Source organism: Carcharodon carcharias, chromosome 1, assembly GCF_017639515.1.
Source record: "Carcharodon carcharias isolate sCarCar2 chromosome 1, sCarCar2.pri, whole genome shotgun sequence".
NCBI classification, from domain to species: domain Eukaryota; kingdom Metazoa; phylum Chordata; class Chondrichthyes; order Lamniformes; family Lamnidae; genus Carcharodon; species Carcharodon carcharias.
This window is the reverse complement of record NC_054467.1, coordinates 187,525,833-187,551,190: the sequence shown is the minus strand read 5'-3', so window position 1 is coordinate 187,551,190 and position 25,358 is coordinate 187,525,833. Positions and strand designations below refer to the sequence as shown.

Sequence of the window (25,358 nt, the reverse complement as noted above, 5' to 3'; positions counted from 1 at the left end):
CACTGGCTTTGTTTCAGGACTTAAGATGATGTGAAAAACTGTTTTCAACTTCCCAAGCCCTTTGAACAATTATGGAAATCAAGCTCCAAAAACTTTAGCTAAAAGCAAAATACTGCAGATGCTGGAAATCTGAAACAAAAACAGACAATGCTGGAAAAGGTCAGCAGGACTAACAGCTTCTGTGGAGAAAAAATACAGTTAACATTTTGAGTCCTTATGACTTCTTCAGAGCCAAAAAATTTAGGTTGCTCTTGATTTTCTAATTCCTCCACTCTGTAGATCAGTTGTAAATTAGTACAAGTTCTTCTACTTAAAAGTGAACAATCCAGGTTCTGGATTACGTATAAGCTTTTAGTGATTCTCCACTCTTTATATTGAAATGTTGCAGTCATCTGTCCCATAACTTTAAGTTATATGCCTCCTGGTCCATGGAGTTGTACACTTGATGGGTGAAGATCTCGCTCCAACCATGTTCAGTGTCAAAAAGAACTGAAACTCCAACTCCAGTGTCCAGTTTAAAACATGTTTTATGCCCGTCAACCAAAATTTGAGAACTCCAACAACTTCCTATTGAGCCTTTAACCTTGCCCAGGAACAGCACCTGTAAATCATTGACATCTTCAATTTGTTGAATTTTGCTAACCTTTGAGGGGTTTACTTTCATTTTCTGCAATGAAAACTTATTGATATTACACACGCTTTAAAATGACCCATCTTCTTATAAACATGGTACTCTGTAGTTTTGACAGGACAATCTCCACTTTGACCCTGCCTTTTCCTGCCACTCCAATAACACTTGGTTATGACGGTTGTTGTGCCCTCTATTGCACTTCTCCTGTGTCTGCACAACCACATTTTAAATCTGAAACGCAACAAACTCCTGGAGTCGGGGCTTCTTTGTAAATGAGTCTCCCTGTCACCTCGAAGTACTGAATGATTCTGTTTTCTAACCTCAGCTTGCCTGGTCAACTGAATGGGCCTTGGTTAGTGTTAAGTCATCCCTTGATTAGTGTTAAATCATCCCTTGACTGCAAGAGGTCTGACAAGTTTTCATCTAAGACTCCAACAAAGATTCTATCTCATATTAATTCATGTATGTGTAATTATGATATCACAGATTTTAAGGACAACTGTTTAAAGGCCCATTTCTATTTTCAAACCTTCACATTGTGTTTAAAAAGCTTTTTCAAATGGAAATATGGACAGACAACATGGCACCTTTGTGTTCAAACCTTGTCAGACATATCTGTAGAACTGGCTACGAAGAGTCTTTAAAATGCAAAATATGTCTCCAGGGATGTCCACTGTATCTTCTAAAAATGTGTGAAAACCCCTTGGCTTCTGAAATAATAGGAGACCAGAAGGGACTTTAAAGGACCACAATGTAATTAACTTTGCTTGATGAAATAATGTCTCCTAGAAATTAATGTAACAGCCATTTTTGTGTTTTTTGAACTGTATGAAAGTGGCTGTTAGATGCCATCTTGATTGGCAGCATGAGAGACAATAGCAACACATAGCTCTCAGCTGAAACAGCCAGGAATCCCTAAGAAGAGCTCTGAGAGAGATCAGAGAGGTTTTCTCTCTGCCACCAACAGTCAAAGAGTAATGGATTTAAAAATCAGCTGCTGTTCTCCCGAAAGAGTCCAGGCAATCGTGGTGTAACTGCAGAACAAGTGACGAACAAGAAACCTCTCCCAAAATCTGCTTGACCTGCTGAGCCCACCTGAAGGCAAACACCCACTGACTAATTGACTGCAGAAGCCATTGCAGCAGCTAAACTGAACCACAAATTTCAATCCACTGACTTCGGAAACAAGGAACTCAAACAACGGGCCCACAACGATATCTCAAAAAGACTGATTTGAAATCTCATCTTTAAAAGCAGAAAAAGATAAAAAAGATACTTAATCTTTGTATTTGTTTGTTAGTTAGTAACTTTATCACTTATTTCTTAAGTAGCTTTAAGTAATAGTTTTATAATAAATAACTTATCTATTAAGACTAAAGCTTGTCTGCTGGGTTCCTTTAAATTGAGCCAGCCAAATTAAAAGGGGGCTACATACAAATTCTTAGCTCACAGACCACTTTGAGGAATCACTTTTTATGTGGCTGTGACAGATGCCACACTAGCAATTTTCTACCAGTCATTATGGATCATTAATAAACAAATCAACAAACAAATAAATTAGGAGCAGGGGTAGGTCACTCGCTCGCCCCTTGAGCCCGCTCTGCCATTCAATAAAATCATGGATGATCTGATTGTAACCTCCTGCCTACCCCTGATAACCTTTCACCCCCTTGCTTATCAAGACTCTATCTACCTCTGCCTTAAAAATATTCAAAGACTCTGCTTTCACTACCTTTTGAGGAAGAGAGTTCCAAGACTTACTACCCTCTAAGGGAAAAACTTTCTTCTCATCTCTGTCTTAAATGGGCGACCTCTTATTTTTAAACAGTGACCCGTAGTTCTAGATCCTCCCACAAGAGGAAACATCCTCTCCACGTCCACCCTGTCAAGACCTCTCAGGATCTTATATGTTTCAATCGAATCACCTCTTGACCTTTTAAACTTCAGCGAAAACAAGCCTCGCTGGTTCGACCTTTCCTCATAAGACAACCCTCCCATTCTTGATGTTACTCTAGTAAGCCCCATCGCTGAGTGCGCTTATTGAACATTACTCACTCAACAATGGTATTTTTCCTGAGACTGAAGGAGGCATTGAAAGCTTTCATTACTTTGCCATCCCTTGTCTGACTAGGAGTTCGTCTACACAATACCCATTGTGTACAGAAATGCATTGACCTGCTCCTTGCTCGGCTTTGTAGTGAGTCCTAATGCAGTGCGCTACCTTGCAAATCTTCAACACCAGTTCAGCCACGCTTCAGCTTGATTTGGACCTGCAACTTCCTCAATGCAATCTGGTAATGGCAATGAATTCTCCAGTCAGTTCCTTTTTTTAATATGCTGCTTGTCCATGTGCTAGTCGGTCAATGACTGTTCGTTTTCCTGCTGCCACCATCTAATGCTCTTGTGTTCAAGGTATTGTTAACAACTATTGTTGGAGTCTTTTGAGGTAGGGTTTAACATCAACTTTATTCAAAACATAGTAACAACATCTAGAATGAGACTTTGTCTTTGCCACGAGGCTGGAACAGAAAACCCAATCATGATAACCATGTGATCTTACATCACTTCCCAAAGATGATGTGAACTGCCTCATTTACATAGTCACATTAATTCTTTACACTAAAAAATCCAGCATTTCAATCATTATTTTTGTTGGGGAGGCAGTGTAGTGCTAATGTAACGGACTAGTAATCCAGAGACCCGGGATAATACTCTGGGGACATGGGTTTGAATCCCACTGTGTCAGTAGGTGGAAGTTAAATTCAGTTAATAAATATGGAATTAAAAAGCTAGTCTCAGTGATAGTGATCATAAATCTGCCATCTTTACCCAGTCTGGCCTACATGTGACTCCAGACCCACAGCAATGTGATTGACTCTTAAATGCCCTCTGAAATGGCCCAGCAAGCCACTCAATTATATTAAACTGCTAGAAAGTCGACAAAAAGGAATGAAACCAGACAGACAACCTGGCATGGACCGGAGCACCGGAAATGACAATGACAAACCCAGCTCTGTTGACGCTGCAAAGTCCTCCCTCTGAACATCTGGGGACATGTGCCTAAATTAGGAGAGCTATCCCACAGACTAGTCATGCAGCAGCCTGACATAGCCATACTCTCAGAATCATATCTTACAGATAATGCCCTAAACACCACTTTCACCATCCTTGGGTATGTCCTGTCCCATGGGCAGGACAGACCCACCAGAGGTGGCAGCACGGTGACATACTCTGAGGAGGGAGTTGCTCTGAGAGTTCCTAGCATTGACTCTGGACCCCATGAAGTCTCATGGCATCAAATCAAACATGGGCAAGGAAACCTATTGATTACCACCTACTGCCCTCCCTCAACTGATGAATCAATGCTCCTCCATGTTGAACATCATGTGGAAGAAACACTGAAGGTGGCAAGGGCAGAGAATGTAATCTGCGTGAGGGATTTCAATGTTCATCACCAAGAGTGGCATCATCACCATGAGCTGGCTGAGCCCTAAACGACATAGTTGCTAGATTGCACCTGCTGAGGTGGTGAGGGAATGAGCAGGAGGGAAAACATACTTGACCTCATCCTCACCAGCCTGCCAGCTGCAGATGCATCTGTCTATGACATGTTGGTAGGAGTGACCACCACATAATCCTTGTGAAGACAAAGTCCCACCTTCACTTGAAGATCTCTCCATCATATTGCATGTCACTATCACCCTGCTAAATGGGATAGATTTTGAACAGATCTAGCACCTCAAAACTGGGCATCCATGAGCTGCTGTGGGCCATCAGCAGGAACAGAATTGTATACAACCACAATCTGTAAGCTCATGGCCCAGCAAATCCCCCGCTACGATCAAGTCAGGGGATCAACCCCAGTTCATTGAAGAGTGCATGAGGGCCTGCCAGGAACAGCACCAGGCATACCTAAAAAAATGAGGTGTCAACCTGGTGAAGCTACAGCACAGTATTATTAGCGTGCTAAACAGCAAAAGCAGCCATGTGGTAGACAGGGCTAAGCGATACCACAGCCAACAGATCAGATCTAAGCTCTGCAGCACTGCCACATCCAGTCAAGAATGGCAGTGGACTATTAAACAACTAATTGGAAGAGGATGCTCCAAAAATATCCCCATCCTCAATGAAGGGGGAGCCCAGAACATCAATGCAAAAGACGACTGAAGCATTTGCAACAATCTTCAGCCAGAACTGTTGTGTGGATGATCCATCCCGGCCTCCTCCAGAGGTTCCCAGCATCACAGATGCAAGCCTTCAGCCAATTCGATTCACTCCATGTGATATCAAGGAATGGCTGAAGGCACTGGATACTGCAAAGGCTATGGGCCCTGACAACATTCCAGCAATAGTACTGAAGACTTGTGCTCCCTTAGCCAAGCTGTTCCAGTACAACCACAACATTGGCAACTGGAATATGGAAAATTGCCAAGATATGTTCTGTCCCCAAAAAGCAGGACAAATCCAACCCAGCCAATTACTACCCATCAGTCTACTCTCAATCATGCCAAGTGATGGAAGAGGTTGTTAACATTGCTATCAAGCAGCACTTGTTCAGCAATAACCTGCTCACTGACACTCAGTTTGGGTTCCGCCAGGGCCACTCAGCTCCTGATCTCATTACAGACTTAGTCCAAACATGGGCAAAAATGCTGAACTCAAGAGTGAGTTGAGAGTGACTGTCTTTGACATCAAGGCAGCATTTGACAGAGTGTAGCATCAAGGAACCTTAGCAAAACTGGAGTCAATGGGAATCAGGGGGAAAACTCTCCACTGGTTGGAGTCACACTTAGCACAAAGGAAGATGGTTGTGGTTGTTGGAGGTCAGGCATCTCAGTCCCAGGACATAACTGCAGGAGTTCTTCAGGGTAGTGCCTCAGGCCCAACCATCTGCAGCTGCTTCATCAATGACCTTCCTTCCATCATAAGATGAAAAGTGGGGATTTTCGCTGATGATTGCACAATGTTCAGCATCATTCGTGACTCCTCAGATAATGTAGCACTCCATGCTCTTATGGAGCAAGACCTGGACAACATTCAAGCTTGGATTGCTAAGTGGCAAGTAACATCCACGCCATACAAGTGCCAGGCAATGACCATCTCCAACAATAGAGAATCTAACCATCTCCCCTTGACATTTAATGTCATTATCCTTGCTGAATCCCCCACTATCAACATCCTGGGGGTTACCATTGACCAGAAACTGGACTGGAATAGCTATATAAATAGTGTGGCTTCAAGAGAAGGTCAGGGGCTGGGAATTCTGCTCACCTCCTGACTCCCCAAAGCCTATCCACCATCTACAAGACACAAGTCAGGAGCATGACGGAATTCTCCACTTGCTTGGATGAATGCAGCTCCAACAATACTCAGGAAGCTTGACACCATCCAGGACAAAGCAGCCTGCTTGATTGGCACTGCATCCACCACCTTCAACCTCCACTTCCTCCACCATCAACACAATGGCAGCAGTGTGTACCATATTAAAGATGCATTGCAGCGCCTCACCAAGGTTCCTTCCATAGCATCTTCCAAACCCATGACCTCTAACATCTAGAAGGACGTGGGCAGCAGATGCATGGGAACACCACCCCCTCCAAGCCACACAGCATCCTGACTTGGAACTGTATCACCATTCCTTCACTGTCACTTGGTTAAAATCCTGGAAGTCTCTACCTAACAGCACTGTGGTGGTACCAACACCACATGGACTGTAGTAATTCGAGAAGGCAGCTCACCACCACCTTCTCAAGGGCAATTAGGATTGAGCAATAAAAATGCTGGCCTAGCCAACAATGCCCACATCCCGTGAAAGAATAAAGAAAAAGAGGCATCCTACAAAAGGCACAATCCCTGTGTGCCTGCTCATTCCTGGAAGAAATTAATGGTACAGTCCTGTAATAATGCTCTATAATAAACATTTGCAGCCACTTTGTCCTCCCTCACTTGAGCATGTTGTGTATTTCCCTGAAATATACTCGGGGGCTGGGGGATGGGGGCACACAATATGTGGGTGCAATCTATCTTGGGCACCGGGCCTAATCATCCTCCTCAAATTTGGCTGGTTTCTCTTGTATTTTCTTTACTTCTATCTTTATTATTGTAATATTCCTCTGAGTTTCCATTGAGGATGTTAATTGAGCTGTTGGCAGAGTTTGGCCTGGAGGGCAATTAGCACTTCGTTAAAAAAACACATCTTCTCCTCAGCTCTATTCCCCTTGCACAAGCCATCACTGTTTATGGAGAATATGGACTTTGGTATGTTACATCCCACCTTCAACTCATTGGCCCTCACTGGTGTCAATAGACATTGAACGAAGGTATTGGGTATTTTATGGCCTGCATTTTGCAGTCAGCAGTGAAATGACAGTGTTCACCTCTGACCTGAAAGAAAGCTGCCCTTTAAGACCTAGTGATCTCTGTTTGAATCTAATGCCAAATCCAGGAGATCTCCAGGTGTCCAGCAACAGTGGCATTGCCAAGCAGGGTAAGCAGCCACAGTGAAGTATTCCCACAGAGAGCAAAACAGGAAGTAAAATGCATTGAACCTTTCCCAGCTATTTAAAAATTTAAAGGGTGAAATAAATAATTGAGATATAGACATCGAATTAAAGTAGCAGCTAAAAAGAAATTAAAAATGAATGTAATTGTAATGGAGACATTTGAATTCCCACAAATATAAAATAGTTTTTCAGGGGTAGTGAGGCTGTTCAGAAATAATTTTTCTTAGTACGCTGTTAGAAACTTAGTTATACAAGCTGTGGCTTTTACGAGGGTTTTTTACATAGACTAATAAGTAAAGGGCAAGTTTAGATAAATGGCTTCTACTTGATTGCAGTCTAGGCGACTTCAACGTACCCTAGGGGGCAGCGTAGAATCGCTAACTATCTTCCGAACGTCTGTGTTTAACTGGGCATGTGCGGACCCCCAGAAGTTGCTGCTAGAGCGGAAATGACAGCAAATGGTGACAGTTTCAGGTGACTACCACAAAATCTGAACCAGTGTATCATAGGGAAGAATCTGTACCCAGATTGAAGTGTGGCGAGCATCACTAATTAGCTGCAGCAGGGACAGCATCGCACCACAGCTCCAGGGTCCCTTGCTCTCGCTCGGCCCCTCCTAATCTTCCCAGAACCTGGCAGTCCAGCGCCACATGCAAACACACCTGAACATACTCCCATTAAAAACCCTGTGCATTTAAAATAAATATTTAAATGTATCTTAAAAATGATTACGTCCAGAAACATCTCCGTTTACTAATGTTTTCCTCCCAAAAATGGTCGCATAAACGTTTACACTTTTGTTTTAAACGGGCGGGATAAATCCTTGCACTTGGATATCACATGGCAAATTGACCTTGCTGTGGATAGTTTCTTTTCCTGTAGCAAAGTTGAATGACAATCTGAGGGCGAGTGATCTACCAGGCTTCCAAAGGTCAGTGTAACTTGGCAGGAACGCTGAGGGATTTTTTTTCCAGCAGATTTATGATTTTTTGGATTCTTTGCCATGTTGTATCATTTGTTGTCATACTGCCAGGAAAGCACATTGCTGCTGATCTGATCACCCGAAAATACATTCCCATAGCCTACATCCAGATTTAATACAATACGAATTTGTCGATTTAATTTAGCGTTAAAACAAATTGAGTTGGTGCTTCATTATTGCAATGAATTTATAAATTCGGTGCCTATAAAACTGCACTAACTAAACTCTCAATAAGTCCGAGGTTTCGATCTTATCTTTGCATTTGCCACGCAATTGTTACCAATCCCTAAATACATACAAAATGTGTAAGCTGAGATCAACAATATCGTCATCTAGTTCTGGAAAACAATAAATGCCGGTGTTTTAATGAGACAACGACCCGTGATTGGTTTTAAATAAAGGAGATTGGGGAAAAAAACAATGTGTTGCCGCCACAGATAATTTGGATGAAATGTTGTTAATGGAGGAACAGAATTGGACTCAGTCATTGACCACACCTTAAGACACGCAGCATGTTTAGTTGTTGGAATGACCCTTTCCCTCCTCCGGGATCTGAGCAGAGTTCCAGAGGCTGAGGAATTGGACTTATACGTGCGCCACAAATACACAGCACGGGGAGGAAGGGATGAAGCAATCTTTCTGGCCCAGCTGTCTATGAATAACTCAGCTGAGTGGGATGCGAGCAACCGCAACCCCAAATTCCTCATTCACGGACAATCCCAAACCTTATATGTAATCCCTTCCGTCACTAATTATCAGCGTCCGCTTGACCACAATTGAAACATAAAGTTCACCAGAAAATAAACATTCCAAACCAAATTTATCAAGAAATTATTAAATATTGTAGACAAACTTGTACATCCCCTTAAGTGTCTGACTATAATGTTCCTTTGCCTGCCCTAATGCTCCTAGTGGAAGGCTACTGACTTTCAGTGGAGGGACTGTAAATGGTTTAAGAGAATGTGCTGGAATAGCTCTGGCCTTAGAAGGTCGGCTTCATACTGCACCATCTTGGCCTAGGCAGCAGCTGACAGGAAACAGCAACAGTTGGTAGAGTGGCAGGGGTGGGAGGATGAATGCTGTCACACTGAGAAAGGACACCTGACTCATGCTCTCTGGACAGTGCCTCAGCAATCCTAGTAATTTGTTGGAGGACAGAGTGCTGGACGGCTGTGACACCCTGCAAGCTCCTTTACACAATGTAATTTGGTCATTGTGGCAGCAGTCTGCCCTTGCATAACCTCAGTCTGAGCTTTTAGTGCAGTACTCAGACATTGGGTGGCTGTAATTGTACTGCAGTGGAAGCTGGAACACAGGCATCAGATGCTGTATCAGGTTTATCAGGGTTGTCTCCATAAATATGCAAATAGAGTTGGTCATCACTTCATGCTAGAGAGGATGTGCATGTGCTTCAAGCTTTGCACATTGCCATGTTGTAAGTTGGTGATGGACTCTTCCTTGCTCCTTGACGTTGAGTGCAGGCTTTCTGGTAGCCCTGCCAATACACCAAGCATTTCATGGTGCACACCCACCAGTCTTCTTCTGTATATTGCCCAGTCAAAGTTTTTAGCTGAGTCTCTGCAGTAGAACCCATTAGTGACCTTGGCCACCAAGAAGCTGATACGAGTGCTATCCTTGCTTATGTGCTGATGTCTCAGCATCTGCATATTCCGCCTCTAATCTATCCTTTAAGATACACACAGTATTAGTACCTGAGCCGGTAAGGTGTGACTAAAATCAAGTGATGGTGCTGTGTCTTCATTATCACTGCTTGCTGTTCCTCCACTGCCTGATGAGGTTGGACCTCTTGGGAATCTGAAAGGAGAAATGCACAAGTATAAGGTTATGGTGCAGGGAGATGATGAAAATAAGAGGTGCATATTTACACCATCGGCAGCTTGTAAATCAGAAGAGATTATGAGATGAGGTGGAAGTGGAATGAACCACCTCTTTCATGGGTGTTAGGACATACAGATGTGCCTGTCCCCATACAGTTAGCTCCTGCTGCTTCTGTTTGCATGTCAGCTTGTTCTGCAAAAGAGAGGGAAGTGTGTTGGTTTCATGCAATCTGTTTGGCTGATGCTTGAATAACTAGCACTGTGTGCAAGCTGTAAGATGTGAGTGTGAGGCTTGCAGCAGTAAAAGTAAAGATGCCGTGTAGCATATAAAAACTAGGAGCAGGAGTACGCCATTCAGCCCTTCAAGCCTGCTCTGCCATTCATTCTCATGGCTGATCATCCAACTCAATAGCCTGCTCCTGCTTTCTCCCTATACCCTTTGATCCCTTTCGCCCCAAGAACTATATGATTGTTAGGTATGAGTACTAGATTTTAGAGATTGTTGGTAGGTGAGGGGGTGTGGTGATTTGAGCAGTAGCTGAGGCTATTGGTGTAGTTGGTGGGTATGGCATTTGAAAATGTGTTAACTGACCTTGACCAGTCATGTAAGGTCATTAAATTTCTTGTGGTACTGCAGTCAGCTCCTTGAGGCTGACCTGGCATTGACAGCCACAGCTACAGCTACATTGACAGCCACAGCTATCTGCTCCTATTGCCTGTTGACTGTGTATCTGGAGGGCCCCCTTCCTCCTGCTGCAAATACAAAACATCTCTCTTCCTTTCCATCTCCTCCACCAAGACCTCCCATGCCATATTCTCTCCACTATTGTGCCATTCCCTAATCTTTCCCCAGGTGAGATTCTCTTCATTGCATGGTGCCAGCATTGTAATCAATGGGCACAGTTAAGTCATGCTTTGTGGTTTTTGCACCTTTTTTGACAGCTATCTAACTTAGTGCCTGAAGATTTTAATCTATCTCACCTTATAGCATTTTGATTTGCTGTTACTAGCAGAGCCCTTGTTGAAGGGAATACCCTGCAATATGACTGTGTTTTGTGATTTTCTGTGCATTGCAGGATTACGGTGAGGATTGAAGAGTTAGCAGTGGCATTGGTTTTCCCCCGGAATGGCAAATCTTCTACGTGCAATGGTCACCAGCTGCTCCAGTCCTCTTTTCAGTACAGTGATACCAGTAAAATTGAAGGTAGTGAGGACCCAATGTTTACAGCAATTTATAACTCATCAGGCCCTCTGGTGCCAAAAGCCAGGTACAGGAAAGACAACATATAGAGGCAGTCATTTGTATCATTTTGTGTTTGGAAGTAATGTATAAAGAAGCAAATCCACTCATGATCCAGCTGTGATTCTGAGGATGCAGTCTGTCACCTGCATGTAGGTGATGTCTTACCGGGGTTGACGATTTTGGCATCCTGTCTGATCCAAACCTGGTCTTATCCGATGTGATGTTCCCTGTTGCCTCATAATCTTAAATGTCAGCCATCCGTGCAAGCAAGAACAAGCAAAGATAATAGAAATAATAAAATATGTGACTTAGAATGAGAAAAGAATGAAATATTCAAGTGGTGATTAATATGATTTGAGTTAAAATATTGCAGTAATTGTATGGAATAAAATATGGAAATGGCAAACTGTTTATGGAGAGGATCAGTCATCTAGTTAACATGTTAAAATTACAATTTTTAAAATTGTAATGTAAATTAAAATGACTACTGAATTGAAAATGTAAGAACAACATATTTAAATTTACTCAATGAATAATCTTAATTTTAAAATAAAATGTTATAGATGATTGAATGGACATGAATTCAAAAGTTTAAATTTATCAATAGATAAAGTGACAATAAAATTAAATAGTTAATAATGGTGAAACTGTTGGGAAAGGCCAAAAGGACAGGAAGGAGTTCATTGGAGCCAGGAAATGGCAGTCAGGCTTTCGGCTCAACCTTGGAAAAAAATAAGCTATGAAGAGTGACAAAAAGGCTTCAAAAATATCATTTGAAGAAAACAAGAAAAACAGTATGTCTCAAAGTGTTTTGCAGCCAATGAATTATTTTTGAAGTATAGTCACTGTTGTAATGTAGGAAACACGGCAACCAATATATGAACACAGCAAACTCCCACAAACAGCAATGTGATAATGATCACAAAGTTTGTTTTTGTGATATTGATTGAGGGATAATTATTGGCCAGGGCTCCAGGGAGAACTCTCCTGCTGCTCTTCAGAATAGTGCCATGAGATCTTTAACATCCACCTCAGTAGGCAGGGTGGGCCTCAGTTTAACATTTCATCTGACAGACAGCACCTTCAACACCACAGTACTACCTCAGTACTGCACTGGAGTGTTAACCTTGGTTTTTGTGTTAACTCTTGGAATAGGACTTGAATCCAGAATGTTGTGACTCAGGTGAGGATGCTACCACCTAAACCACAAATGGTAGTTTCAGAGATGAGGTGAGATTGACTTAACATCAAGGCAGTATTTGACCCAGTGTGGATTCAAGAAGCCCTAGCAAAATTGAAGTCAATGGGAATCAGGATGAAAACTCATCGCTGGTTGGAGTCATGAAGGAAGTTGGTTGTGGTTGTTGGAGCCCAATCATTTCAGCTCCAGGACATTGCTGCAGAAGTTCCTCAGGGTAATATCCTAGTGCTCTAGCCCTAATCATCTTCAGTTGCTTCATCAGTGAGCTCCCTTCCAACATAAGGTCAAAACTGCGGATGTTTAACAATGATTGCAGTGTTCAGTTCATTTCATGATTCCTCCAGATACTGAAGCAGCTCCTGCCCACATGCAGCAAGACCTGGACAACATTCAGGAATGGGCTGATAATTGGCAAGTGACATTTGTGCCAACAAGTACCAGGCAATGACCATCTTCAAGATTGAGAGAATCACCTCCACTTGACTTTCAGTGGTATTCTCATGGCTGAATTCTCCACCATCAACATCCTGGGATGACCATTGACCAAAAACCTAATTGAATCAGCCACGTAAATACTGTGGCTACAAGAGCAGGTTAGAAACTGGGAATCCTGCCATGAGTAACTCACCTCCTGATTCCTCAAAGTCTGTCCACCACCTGCAAGGCACAAGATTTTCCTGGATGAGTGCAGCTCCAACAACACTCAAGAAGCTTGACACCATCCAGGACAAAGTGGAATGCTTGATTGACACCCAATCTGCCACCTTATACATTCATTCCCTCCACCACTGACGCACAGTAGCAGCAGTGTGCACCATCTACAAGATGCACTGCAGCAACTCGTCAAGGCTCCTTCGACAGCACCTTCCAAACCCATGATCTCTGTCAGCTAAAAGGACAAGAGCAGCAGATGCATGGGAACACCACCACCTGCAAGTTCCTATCCATGTCACACACAATCCCAACTTGGGATTGTATCACCGTTCCTTCACTGTCTCTGGGTCAAAATCCTGGACCTCTCTCCCTAACAGCATTGTGGGTGTATCTACAACACACGGACTGCAGCTGTTCAAGAAAATGATTCACCATCACCTTCCTAAAGACAATTAGGCATGGGCTGGAAATGCTGGCATTGCCAATGATTTTCATATCACACGAACGAATAAAAAGCAAATTACTGACTAGAGTCAGGTGGACAGTCTATGGAAGCTCAAGGTTGGGACATATTTGAGGTTGAAGGGGGCTGGTTAGCTCAGTTATTAACTAGGCTAGATTGTGGTCCAGTCCCTGTAGTGGTAGTTAATGGAGGGCTCCCTCATCGCTTTGCCCCATGCTTGTTGTGGAGTGGTGCCTCTGATGTATATAATTCATTATTCCTCTTTAATGGAGAGAGATGCCCATGGTCCTTCAAGGACGACTGCCAATTACCCATTGGAATTAAATGATAAGCAGCTCCATCTAGTGTTAGGAGTTTGCAGCCTCAAGAAGGTGGTGATGAGCTGCCTTCTTGAACTGCTGCCAATCCCTGTGGTGTACGTATACCCACAGTGCTGTTAGGGAGGGAGTTCCAGGATTTTGACTCAGTGACAGTGAAGGAATGGCGATATATTTCCAAGTCAGGATGATGAGTGGCTTGGAGGGGAACTTCCAGGTGGTGGTGTTCCCATGTATGGCTTCAGGTAGAGTTGGGAGTGAGAGGAATGGGAAATCCTACACTGGAGTCAGGGAGAGGTATGGCAGAATGGTGATGTTCAAATAAGCCTCTGGCATGTGTGGCAAATTTTAGACATTGTAGATGTATGTGTCAATTTTTGTGCTGTTTAAATGTTTAATTCACATTAATAATTATTGGGAAAGACTGACAAAGATAAAAAGACTGAGAAGTCTGAGGGGTGACCTGATGGTGGTTTTTAAGATGATGAAGGGATTTGATGAGGTAGATGCCAAGAAACAAGTCTGACTTGTGCTGGAATCTAAAATTAGAGTTCATAAATCCTAATAAATCCAATAGTGAATTCAGGAAAAACTTTTCCCAGGGAGTGGTTAGAATGTGGAATTTGCTACTACAAGGAGTAATTTTGGCAAATAGAAGATATATTTAAGGAGAAGCTAGATAAGCGCATGAGGGAAAAAGGAATAGACGAATATGTTGATAAGGCTGGATGAAGTGGCAGGGCTGCATAAAGGATAAATGTTGGCACAGGCCGGTTGAGCTGTGTTGTAGATTCTATGGGGTGAATTTTAGTCAGTTAGCAGATTGCTAACTTTAAAGCAGGCTTCCCACAGTGATAATAGATTGGGGTGGCCTTAACAAGGTGAGAGTGGGACTTCTGCTGCTGACGGGCAGGAATTCCCAGCCTTCAAGTGCTGCCGGCCAATCTGATTGGCTGGAAGCTGAGTAACCCCAGCAGTACCAGGATGTAGTAGTGGTCATTGCTGGGACTACAGGCAGTTCCTGAGAGGAAGATCATGGATACTTTAAGATAAGTCGGGCATTTTTGGTTGGGGATCAGGGACCCAAGCGAGGGGAGCTGGTGCGGGGGGGGTGGTGGTGAGGGGGGGGAGGTGGGGGGGTGGGGGTGGGGGGTTGTTAGGGGTTAGATTTGAGAGGTTGGTGGTGGAGGCACAAGAGGTTGTTACCAACATGGGGAGTGCCCCGGATGGGGACAGGGGTGCCCCCAAAGGAGGTACTCCCCATATTCCTTCTCTGAGTTGGGAAAGTAATGGACTGGCCACTTTTCTTTCGCCTTCCCCTACCCACAATATAGTGGCAGTGGAGGTGGAAAGAGACCCTTAAGTGGCCTTTAATAAGCTCCTTAGGCAGCATCTTCCTAACCCATGACCATGAACCACCTAGAAGAACAAGGGCAGCACATACATGAGAACACCACCACCTGGAAGTTCCCCTCCAAGCCACTCACCATCCTGACTTGGAAATATATCGCCGTTCCTTCACTGTCACTGGGTCAAAATCCTGGAACTCCCTCCCTAACAGTAACGTGAGTATACCTACACCACAGGGACTGCAGCGGTTCAAGAAGGCAGCTCACCACCATTTTCTCGAGGGCTATTAGGGATGGGCAGTAAAGGCTCGCTCAGCCAGCGAAGTCCACATCTCATGGGAGGTGATGGCATAGTGGTATTAGGGGAAGGGGTCGTTAGCTCAGTTGGCTAGATGGCTACAGTGTGATGCAGTATGAAGCCACCAGTGTGAGTTCAGTCCCTATAGTGGCTAGATAGTTCATGGAGACTTGTCTCCTCGCCTTGTTCCATGCTTGTGGAGTGGTACCCTTCAAGCTATATATAACCAATTGTCTGCCTAATGGCGAGAAATGCCTATGGTCCTTTGTGGACGAATTGTGGCTAATTACTTAGTGAGAAGAAACTAGGTTTAAACTAGAGTGGGAGGGGGAATGGGAACCTGAGCAGGGAGACAGAGGAGAGGGAAACAAGGATAGAAACGAAAGACAGAAAAATAAGAAGCAAAAGTGGAAGGCGGAAGAAGCAAGGGCAAGAAACAAATGGGGTCATAGTGCAAAATAAAGCTAAGATGACTAACAAGCTTAAAAAGACAAGTCTAAAAGCATTGTATCTTAATGCACGGAGCATTCGCAATAAGGTAGATGAATTGACAGCGCAAATAGATATAAACGGTTATGATATAGTTGCAATTACAGAGACATGGCTGCAGGGTGACCAAGGATGGGAGCTGAACATCCAGGGATATTTAGTATTTAGGAAAGACAAACAAATAGGGAAAGGATAAAAGCAAAATACTGCGGATACTGGAAATCTGAAACAAATACAAAAATAACTGGAAAAACTCAGCAGGTCTGACAGCATCTGCAGAGAGGAACACAGTTAATGTTTCAAGTCTGTATGACTCTTCACCAGAACAGGGAAATAGGGAAAGGAGGTGGGGTAGCATTGTTATTAAATGAGGAAATCAATGCAACAGTGAGGAAGGATATTGGCTGGGAAAATCATGATGTGGAATCTGTTTGGGTGGAGATAAGAAACACCAAGGGGCAGAAAACGTTGGTGGGGGTTGTCTATATGCCCCCAAACAATAAAGGAGATGTAAGGGAAGGCATTAAGCAGGAAATTAGAGACGCTTGCAATAAGGGCACAACTGTAATCATGGGTGACTTTAACCTACATATAGAGTGGACAAACCAAATTAGCAATAATACTGTGGAGGAAGATTTCCTGGATTGTATACGTGATGGTTTTTTAGACGAATGTGTTGAGGAACTAACTAGAGAGCAGGCTACCCTAATGAACAATCTTGTTGTGTGGTGTCCCTTGGGGAAGAGCATCCATAAAATAATAGAATTGTTCATTAGGATGGAGAGTGAAGAAGTTGAATCCAAAACTAGGGCCTTGAATCTAAATTAGGGGAACTATGAGGGTATGAGGTGCGAGTTGGCAATGATGGATTGGGGAATCTTACTAAAAAGGTTGACAGTGGATAGGCAATGGCTAATATTTAAGAAACATATGCAACAATTACAGCGATTATTCATTCCTGTCTGGCACAAAAACAAAACAGGAAAGGTGGCTCAACCATGGCTTACAAAAGAAATTAGAGATAGTGTTAGTTTTAAAGAGGATACATATAACATTGCCAGAAAAAGCAGAGGATTGGGAGCAGTTTAGAATTCAGCAAAAGTGGACAAAAAGATTGATCAAGAAGAGGAAAATGGAGTATGAAAGTAAACTTGCAGGGAACATAAAAACTAACTGTAAAAGCTTCTATAAATATGTGAAGAGAACAAGATGAACAAAGGCAAATATAGGTCCCTTACAGTCAGAAACAGAGGAAATTATAATGGGGAACAAAGAAATGGCAGGAGAATTGAACACACAGAGGACACAAAAGAACACACAAATAATTACCCAAAAATGTTAGGGAACCAAGGGTCCAGTGAGAGGGAGGAATTGAAGAAAGTCAGTATTAATAAAAAAAATGGTGCTCGAGAAATTAATGGGGTTAAAGGCTGAAAAATCCCCAGGGCCTGATAATCTACGTCCCAGAGTACTAAAGGAAGAGGCCCTGGGAATATTGGTGGTCATCTTCCAAAATTCTATAGACGCTGGAGCACTTCCTGCAGATTGGAGGGTGGCAAATGTAACCCCACTATTTAAAAAAGGAGAGAGAGAAAAAACAGAGAATTACAGACCAGTTAGTCTAACATTATAGTGGGGAAAATGCTAAAGTCTATTATAAAAGACATGGTAACAGAACACTTGGAAAGCATTAATGGGATTAGACAAAGTAAGCATGGGTTTATGAAAGGGAAATCATGTTTTACTAATCTACTGGAGTTTTTTGAGGATGTAACTAGTAGAATAGAAAAGGGAGAACCAGTGGATGTGGTGTATTTGGATTTCAAGAAGGTTTTTGATAAGGTCGCACATAAGAGGCTTTTGGGCAAAATTAAAGCACATGGGATTGGGGGTAATATACTGGCAAGGATTGAGAAATTGTTGACAGACAGTAAAAAGAGAGTGGGAATAAATGGGTCTTTTTCTGGGTGGCAGGCGGTGACTAGTGGTGTACCGCAGGGATCAATGCTTGGGCGCCAGCTATTCACGATATATAGAAATGACTTGGATGAGGGAACCAAAAGCAATATTTCCAATTTTGCTGATGATGCAAAACTGGGCGGAATTGTGAGAAGGATGCAAGGAGGCTCCAGGGCGATTTAGACAAGTTGTGTGTGGGCAAACATATGGCAGATGCAGTATAACATGGATAAATGTGAAGTTATACGTTTCAGTGTGAAAAACAGAAAGGAAGAGTATTATTTAAATGGTGATATATTGGGAAATGTGGATGCACCAAGGGATCTAGGTGTCCTTGTACACCAGTCAATGAAAGTAAATAGGCAGGTGCAGCAAGTAATTAGGAAGGCAAAGGATTTGAGTTCAGAAGTAACGATGTCTTATTGCAGTTATGCAGGGTCTTGGTGAGACCACACCTGGAGTATTGCGAGCAGTTTTGGTTCCATAAGACCATAAGACATAGGAGCAGAAATTAGGCCATTCGGCCCATTGAGTCTGCTCTGCCATTCAATCATGGCTGATAAGTTTCTCAACCCCATTTTCCCGCCTTCTCCCCATAACCTTTGATCCCCTTACCAATCAAGAAACTATCTATCTCAGTCTTAATTACCTAAGAAAGGATTTACTTGCCGTAGAGGGAGTGCAGTGAAGGTTCACTAGGATGATACCGGGGATGACAGGACTGTCATATGAGGAGAGATTGGTTCGACTGGGCCCGCATTCACTAGATTTTAGAAGAATGAGAGGGGATTTGATTGAAATGTATAAAATTCTAACAGGGCTAGACACATTAGATGCAGGGAGGATGTTTCCCTTGGTTGGGGAGTCTAGAACCAGGGGCTACAAACTCAAGATACGGGGTAGGCCATTTATTACTGAGATGGGGAAAAATTTCTTCATTCAGAGGGTGGTCAACTTGTGGAATTCTCTACCACAGAAGGCTGTAGAGGCTGGGAGGCTGGGTCACTGAGTATATTCAAGAAAGAAATTGATAAATCTTTGAATATTAGAGGTATCAAGGGGTATGGAGAGAAAGCGGGAATATGGCATTGAGATAGAGGATCAACCATGATCATATTGAATGGCGGAGCAGGCTCGAAGGGCCGAATGGCCTACTCCTCCTAGTTTCTATGTGTCTGTGTGTCTATATATTGTCGCTGGGTTAGTAATCCAGAGATCCAGGGTACTGCTCTGGATACCTGGGTTCGAATTTGAATTAAATAAAAATCCTGAATTAAAAATGTCTAATGATGACCATGAAACCATTGTTAATTGTTGTAAAAACCCATCTGGTTCACTAATGTCCTTTAGGAAGGAAACCTGCAGTTCTTACCTGGCCTGGCCTACATGTGACTCCAGACCCACAGCAATGTGGTTGACTCTTTAATGCCTCTGAAATGGCCTAGCAGGCCACTCAGTTGTATCAAACCGCTACAAAGTTACAAAAAAGAAAGGAAACTGGATGGACAACCCTGCATTGACCTAGGCACTAGAAACAACAGTGGCAAACTCAGCCCTGTCCACCCTGCAAAGCCTTCCTTAATAACATCTGGGGGCTAATGCCAAAATTGGGAGAGCTCTCTCACAGACTAGTCAAGCAACAGCCTGACATAGTCATCTTCACGGAATCATACCTTATAGTTAATGTCCCAGGCACCACCATCACCATGTCCTGTCCCACCGGCAGGATAGACCCAGCAGAGGTGGCAGCACAGTGGTATACAGTCGGGAGGGAGTTGTCCTGGGAATCCTCAACATGACTCCGAACCCCATGAAGTCTCATGGCATAAGGCAAACATGGTCAAGGAAACCTGCTGATTACCACATACTGCCCTCAGCTGATGAATCAATGCTCCTCCATGTTAAACATCACTTGGAGGAAGCACTGAAGGTGGCAAAGGCACAGAATGTACTCTGGGTGGGGGTTCTTCAATGTCCATCACCAAGAGTGGCTCGGTAGCACCACTACTGACTGAGCTAGCCGAGTCCTAAAGGACATAGCTACTAGACTGGGTCTGCGGCAGGTGGTGAGGGAACCACAAGAGGGATAAACATACTTGACTTCATCTTCCCCAACCTGCCTGCCGCAAATGCATCTGTCCATGACAGTATCGGTAGGAGTGACCGCCACACAGTCCTTGTGGAGACGAAGTCCCGCCTTCACATTGAGGATACCCTCTATCGTGCTAATGGGATAGATTTCAAACAAATCTAGCAACTCAAGACTGGGCATCCATGAGGCACTGTGGACCATCAGCAGCAGCAGAATTGTACTTGAACATAATCTGGAACCTCATGGCCCAGCATATGCCCCACTCTACCATTGCAACCAAGCCAGGGGATCAACCCTGGTTCAATGAAGAGTGCAGGAGCAGCACCAAGCATACCTAAAAATGAGGTGTCAACCTAGTGAAACTATAATACGGAACTACATATGTACCAAACAGAATAAGCAGCTAGTGATACACAGAGCTAAGTGATCTCACCACCAACGGATGCAGTCCTGCCACATCCAGTGAATGGTGATGGATAATTAAACAACTCACTGGAGGAGGAGCCTCCACAAATATCCCCATTCTCAATAATGGGAGAGGCCAGCACATAGGTGCAAAAGATAAGCTGAAGCATTTGCTACAATTTTCAGCCAGAAATGCCGAGTGGATGGTCTCCTCCAGAGGTCCCCAGCATCACAGATGCCGGTTTTCAGACAATTCGATTCACTTCACATGATGTCAAGAAACGGCTGAAGGCACTGGATACTGCAAAGGCTATGCACCCTGACAATATTCCGGCAATAGTATTGAAGACTTGTGCTCCAGAACTTTCCGCGCCCCTAGGCAAGCTGTTCCAGCACAGCTATAACACTGCCATCTACCGGGCTATGTGGAAAATTGCCCAGCTATGTCCTATACACAAAAAGCAGGACAAATCCAAACCGGCCAATTACAGCCCCATCAGTCTACTCTCGATCGTCAGTAAAGTAATGGAAGGGATCACCAACAGTGCTATCAAGCGGCACTTGCTTAGCAATAACCTGCTCACTGATTTCCAGTTTGGGTTCTGTTAAGGCCACTCAGCTCCTGACCTCATTGCAGCCTTGGTTCAAATATGGACAAAAGAGCTGAACTCCAGAGGTGATGTGAGAGTGACTGCCCTTGACATCAAGGCTGCATTTGACAGAGTGTGGCATCAATGACCTAGCAAAACTGGAGTCAATGGGAATCAGGGGGAAATCTCGCCACTGGTTGGAGTCATACCTAGCACAAAGGAAGATAGCTGTGGATGTTGGAGGTTTGTCATCTTCGCTCCGGGACATCACTGCAGGAGCTCCTCAGGGTAGTGTCCTCAGCCCAACCATCTTCAGCTGCTTCATCAACAACCTTCCTTCCATCATAAAGTCAGAAGTGGGGATGTTTGCTAATGTTTGCACAATGTTCCACACCATTTAAGACTCCTCAGATACTGAAGTAATCCATATCCAGATGCAGTAAGACCTGGACAGTATCCAGGCTTGGGCTAACAAGTGGCAAGTGACAGTTGTGCCACACAAGTGCCAGGCAATGACCATCTTCTGAGAGAAGCTAACCATCACCCCTTGATTATCAATGGCATTAACATCACTAATCCCCCACTATAAACATCCTGGGGTTACCATTGACCAGAAACTGAACTGGACTAGCCATATGAATACTGTGGCTACAAGAGCAGGTCAGAGACTATGAATCCTGCTATGAGTAATTCTCTTCCTAACTCCCCAAATCCTGTCCACCATCTACAAGGCGCAAGTCATGAGTGTGATGGAATACCCCACCATTTGCTTGGACGAGTGCAGCTCTCACAGCACTCAGGAAGCTTGACACTGTCCAGGACAAAGCAGCCCACTTGATTGGCACCACATCCACAAACATTCACTCCCACCACCGCTGATGCACAGTAGCAGCAGTGCGCACCATCTACAAGATGCACTGCAGGAATTCACCAAGGCTTCTTAGATAGCACATTCCAAACCCACGAGCACCACCATCTAGAAGACAAGGGAAGCAGATCGATGGGAGAATCATCACCTGGAAGTTCCCCTCCTAGTCACTCACCATCCTGACTTGGAACTATATCGCAGTTCCTTCACTGTTGCTGGGTCAAAATCCTGGAACTGTGGTGTACCTACACTATAAGGGCTGCAGCGGTTCAAGAAGGCAGCTCACCATCACCTTCTCAAGGGCAATTAGGGATGGGCAATAAATGCTGGCCCAGCCAGCGAAGCCCACGTCCCGTGAATGAATAAAAAAAATGAATAAAACAAACATAAGGACCTCAATAGGCCTAAGAGCAGGCAGGCTGGCTGACACCTTTACCCACCCACAGTAATGTGGGGGTAGGTTGGGGATAGGCAGGAAGGCAATGGGCTAACCACCTGTTTTATTTTACATGCTGCCCTTGCCTTCATATATGCTGGTGGGGGAGGCTGTAAAATTCCCCCTTACGTAACTTGATGTAGAGTTATTTAATAATGAATAAGGTGCTCACTGAACTGTTCAGATAAGCACATTTCTATAATTAAAGGTTATTAAATCCACCTTAAGTTTAAAAATATTTTAATATATTAATCTTTGGTGTAAACCACAGGTCCTGAAATAGCATTTTTTAACTTGGTGAGCCCTTGGTTTCTCCTCACAGAACCATCTAACTTTTTCTTGATAATGTTTGAAGAACTGCAACAAAGGAAATTAAAACTTCTTAATTTAACCTGAAAACTCAGGATGATGCACATTTGATTTTGCTCTGCTCTAAGCTGCATTGGCAATGTAGGTTGTGGAATGTTTAGTTAATGCTGTGATTTTTTTCATTGGTGTGGTAATGGAATGAATGAGTAACTTCACGAGATTCCTCCAAGACTGTTTTCAATCTCTGAATAAAGTTCAACCTCCACTTTACAAAGACTTGTTTCCTTGATGTAACAGGACAAACAACTCTCCCGACTTGCACCACCAGTCTGATGTAATTTCATGGTAGTTTAATGAGCCATTCCCTCTTGAATATGCTTGAGGTTACCCTCCGGCATTCACCAAATTGCTATGACTAAAGCAATATAGGGCTGCTTCCTCACTGGCTGTGGCTCAGTGGTAGCAACCTCACCTCTGAATCAGAAACTTGTTGTTTCAAATCAGGAGTGGAAGTGTAGTTATTGCTGTAATGTCGGGAACTATGACTCTTATCCAGTCCAGGAACTTGAACACAAAATTTAGCTGGCCCTCCATTGTAGTAATGAGGGAGTTCTGCACTGGCAGAGGTGTTTCAGACAAAATGTTATCAAGTTCCTATCTACTCCCTCAAGATGATGTCAAAGCTTTTACAGCACTGTTGTGAAGAGGAGCAGAGATGTACTCCCCTGTATCCTGGACAATATTTATCCCTTAATCCATTGTTTTATTGATGTGATTACCTGGTCCTTGTCTCATTGCTGGTTGTGGGACCTTGCTGTACATAATTTGGCTGCTGTGTTTTCTTCATTACAAGAGTGACCACACTTCAAAATGTGCTTTATTGGCTGTAAAATACTTTGAGACATGCTGAGGTTGTGAAGGCACTATATAAATGCAAGTTCTTTCTTTACTAGCATCAACTCAATTCTGTTATCCTTCTGACCTTCTCACCCAGGAACTCACCTCACCATTGTTCTTCCTGCTTAACTTACCCGCCATTGTCCCTTGGACCCCATAATCACTGCCCCTCTCCATGTTTCCTTCCAAAAATCCATTAATTCACAAGCAAGATCCTTGCCATCCCCATTACATTGTAGATATAATGATTGTGTTAAGATAATGGCCTTTAATGAAATTTGCCAGTGGCTCTGACTTGGACTGTGGCCATGGAATTCTTCAGTTTAAGATCCTCCCAGGCTGGAGTAGGCAATATCTGTAACAACTCCCAGTTCACTGTCTATTGCTGCATAAAAGAGGTAGGGGACTGACAAGAGAGGGGAATACATTGTGTTCTTTCTGACCAGAGTGAAGCACATGGAGCATGCAAGTGGCTTTGCCAGGCTAACAGGCATCCCCATGATGCAGGGTGCCATTGACTGCACACACTTAACTTTGTGGACACTACATCTAGATGAAGAGATTTGCGGCAATTGCTAAGGTTGAATGCAGATGACTGCACTCCCTGAATGTGCAGTTGCACATCATACAGATGAATTCCTGTTATCCTGGGGCTGTTCCCTCATAATGTGAGCCATGACATCAAACCAGCGGATGGCTGTTGGACAACAAGGGCTATTTACTGACCACCTGGCTCATGACTCAGGTGCATAACCCAACCACAGGTGGACAGCTTGAAACATCATAGAGCAAACCAATGTGTGCTGAAGCTGCCTGGATAGCTCAGGAAGAGACCTACAGTACTCGGAATATTTCTCCTGATTCATTGTGATCTCCTAAGTACTACATGGCTTTGCCATCATTAGGACAAAGCCCTTGTGCAGTTGGGGAAGAGGAACAGGAGGAAGGAAGGAGGCAAACGACACATTCCCTTTCTGGCTGGGCTGTCTGTGATCACCTCATTTGATTGCAGTTTCGCTGAACACAGCCTGAAATCCCCATTCTACAACAGTTACACATTTACTGATCACTACAGCTTCTGCTTGGCCACAACACTGAAATAAAAGCCACCACTAAACTACCTTCCCAAGCCAACTTTATCACACAAACTATCCATTATTCCAATGAACCACCCTTGAGGATTCACTTAGTGCCTGCTGTACTGGTGCCATTGCCTGGCCTAGTGCTCCCTCAGTGGCTGTACCATGACTGGTGGAAGGCTGTTGACTTTAATTGGCAGGGTGTGGGGGGCTGTTGCTGGTGAGGGTTTGGGAGGGGGTTGGGGGTTTAGATGGTTTTGCAGGACAACCTCATGCAGCCCTGTCCCTAGAAGGTCCAGCTTTGGACTTCACCAGCTTGGCCTGGCTGGCAGGCGAAGTAAAGGCACTGGTGGAGTGGCAGTGGTGACAACCTCAGTCTTACTGCAGTACTGAGACATTGTGTGGTTTCTCCTTATGCTGTAATGGAAATTGAGATATCAACCACCAGATGCTGTATGGTAGTTGGGTCCAAATATGTTCTCATGCAGTGTTCTCATGCAGTGGGCCAACACTTAGATGCTGAAAAGGATGGGCTTCAAGCTCTGTGCAGAATCTGTGCCAATTTGGTGCTGGACTGCTGCAGGTTTCCTGATAGTGGCGGTAGGCCTGTCAATGTACCAAGCATTTCACTGTGCATGCCCGTCAGAAATTTATTTGAATCCTCCGCAGTAAAACATGTCTTGACCTCCCCTCACGAGCTGGCACCGGAGCTATCCTTTTCCCTGCCCTGGATATGGGTCATTTGTGCCCGGTGA

At 43.9% G+C, this 25,358-nt stretch overlaps 1 protein-coding gene across 1 annotated transcript in view; it reads left to right on the top strand.

Annotated features, from left to right (window-relative positions):
• Positions 1-7,982: 7,982 nt before the first annotated feature.
• Positions 7,983-25,358, top strand: part of LOC121275728 (NAD(P) transhydrogenase, mitochondrial-like) — a 180,883-nt gene continuing 163,507 nt past the window's right edge. Inside the window, 2 exon segments of the mRNA XM_041183320.1 lie at positions 7,983-8,065; positions 11,031-11,222. Coding sequence (XP_041039254.1) covers positions 11,081-11,222 — 142 coding nt within the window. The 5' untranslated portion in view covers positions 7,983-8,065; positions 11,031-11,080.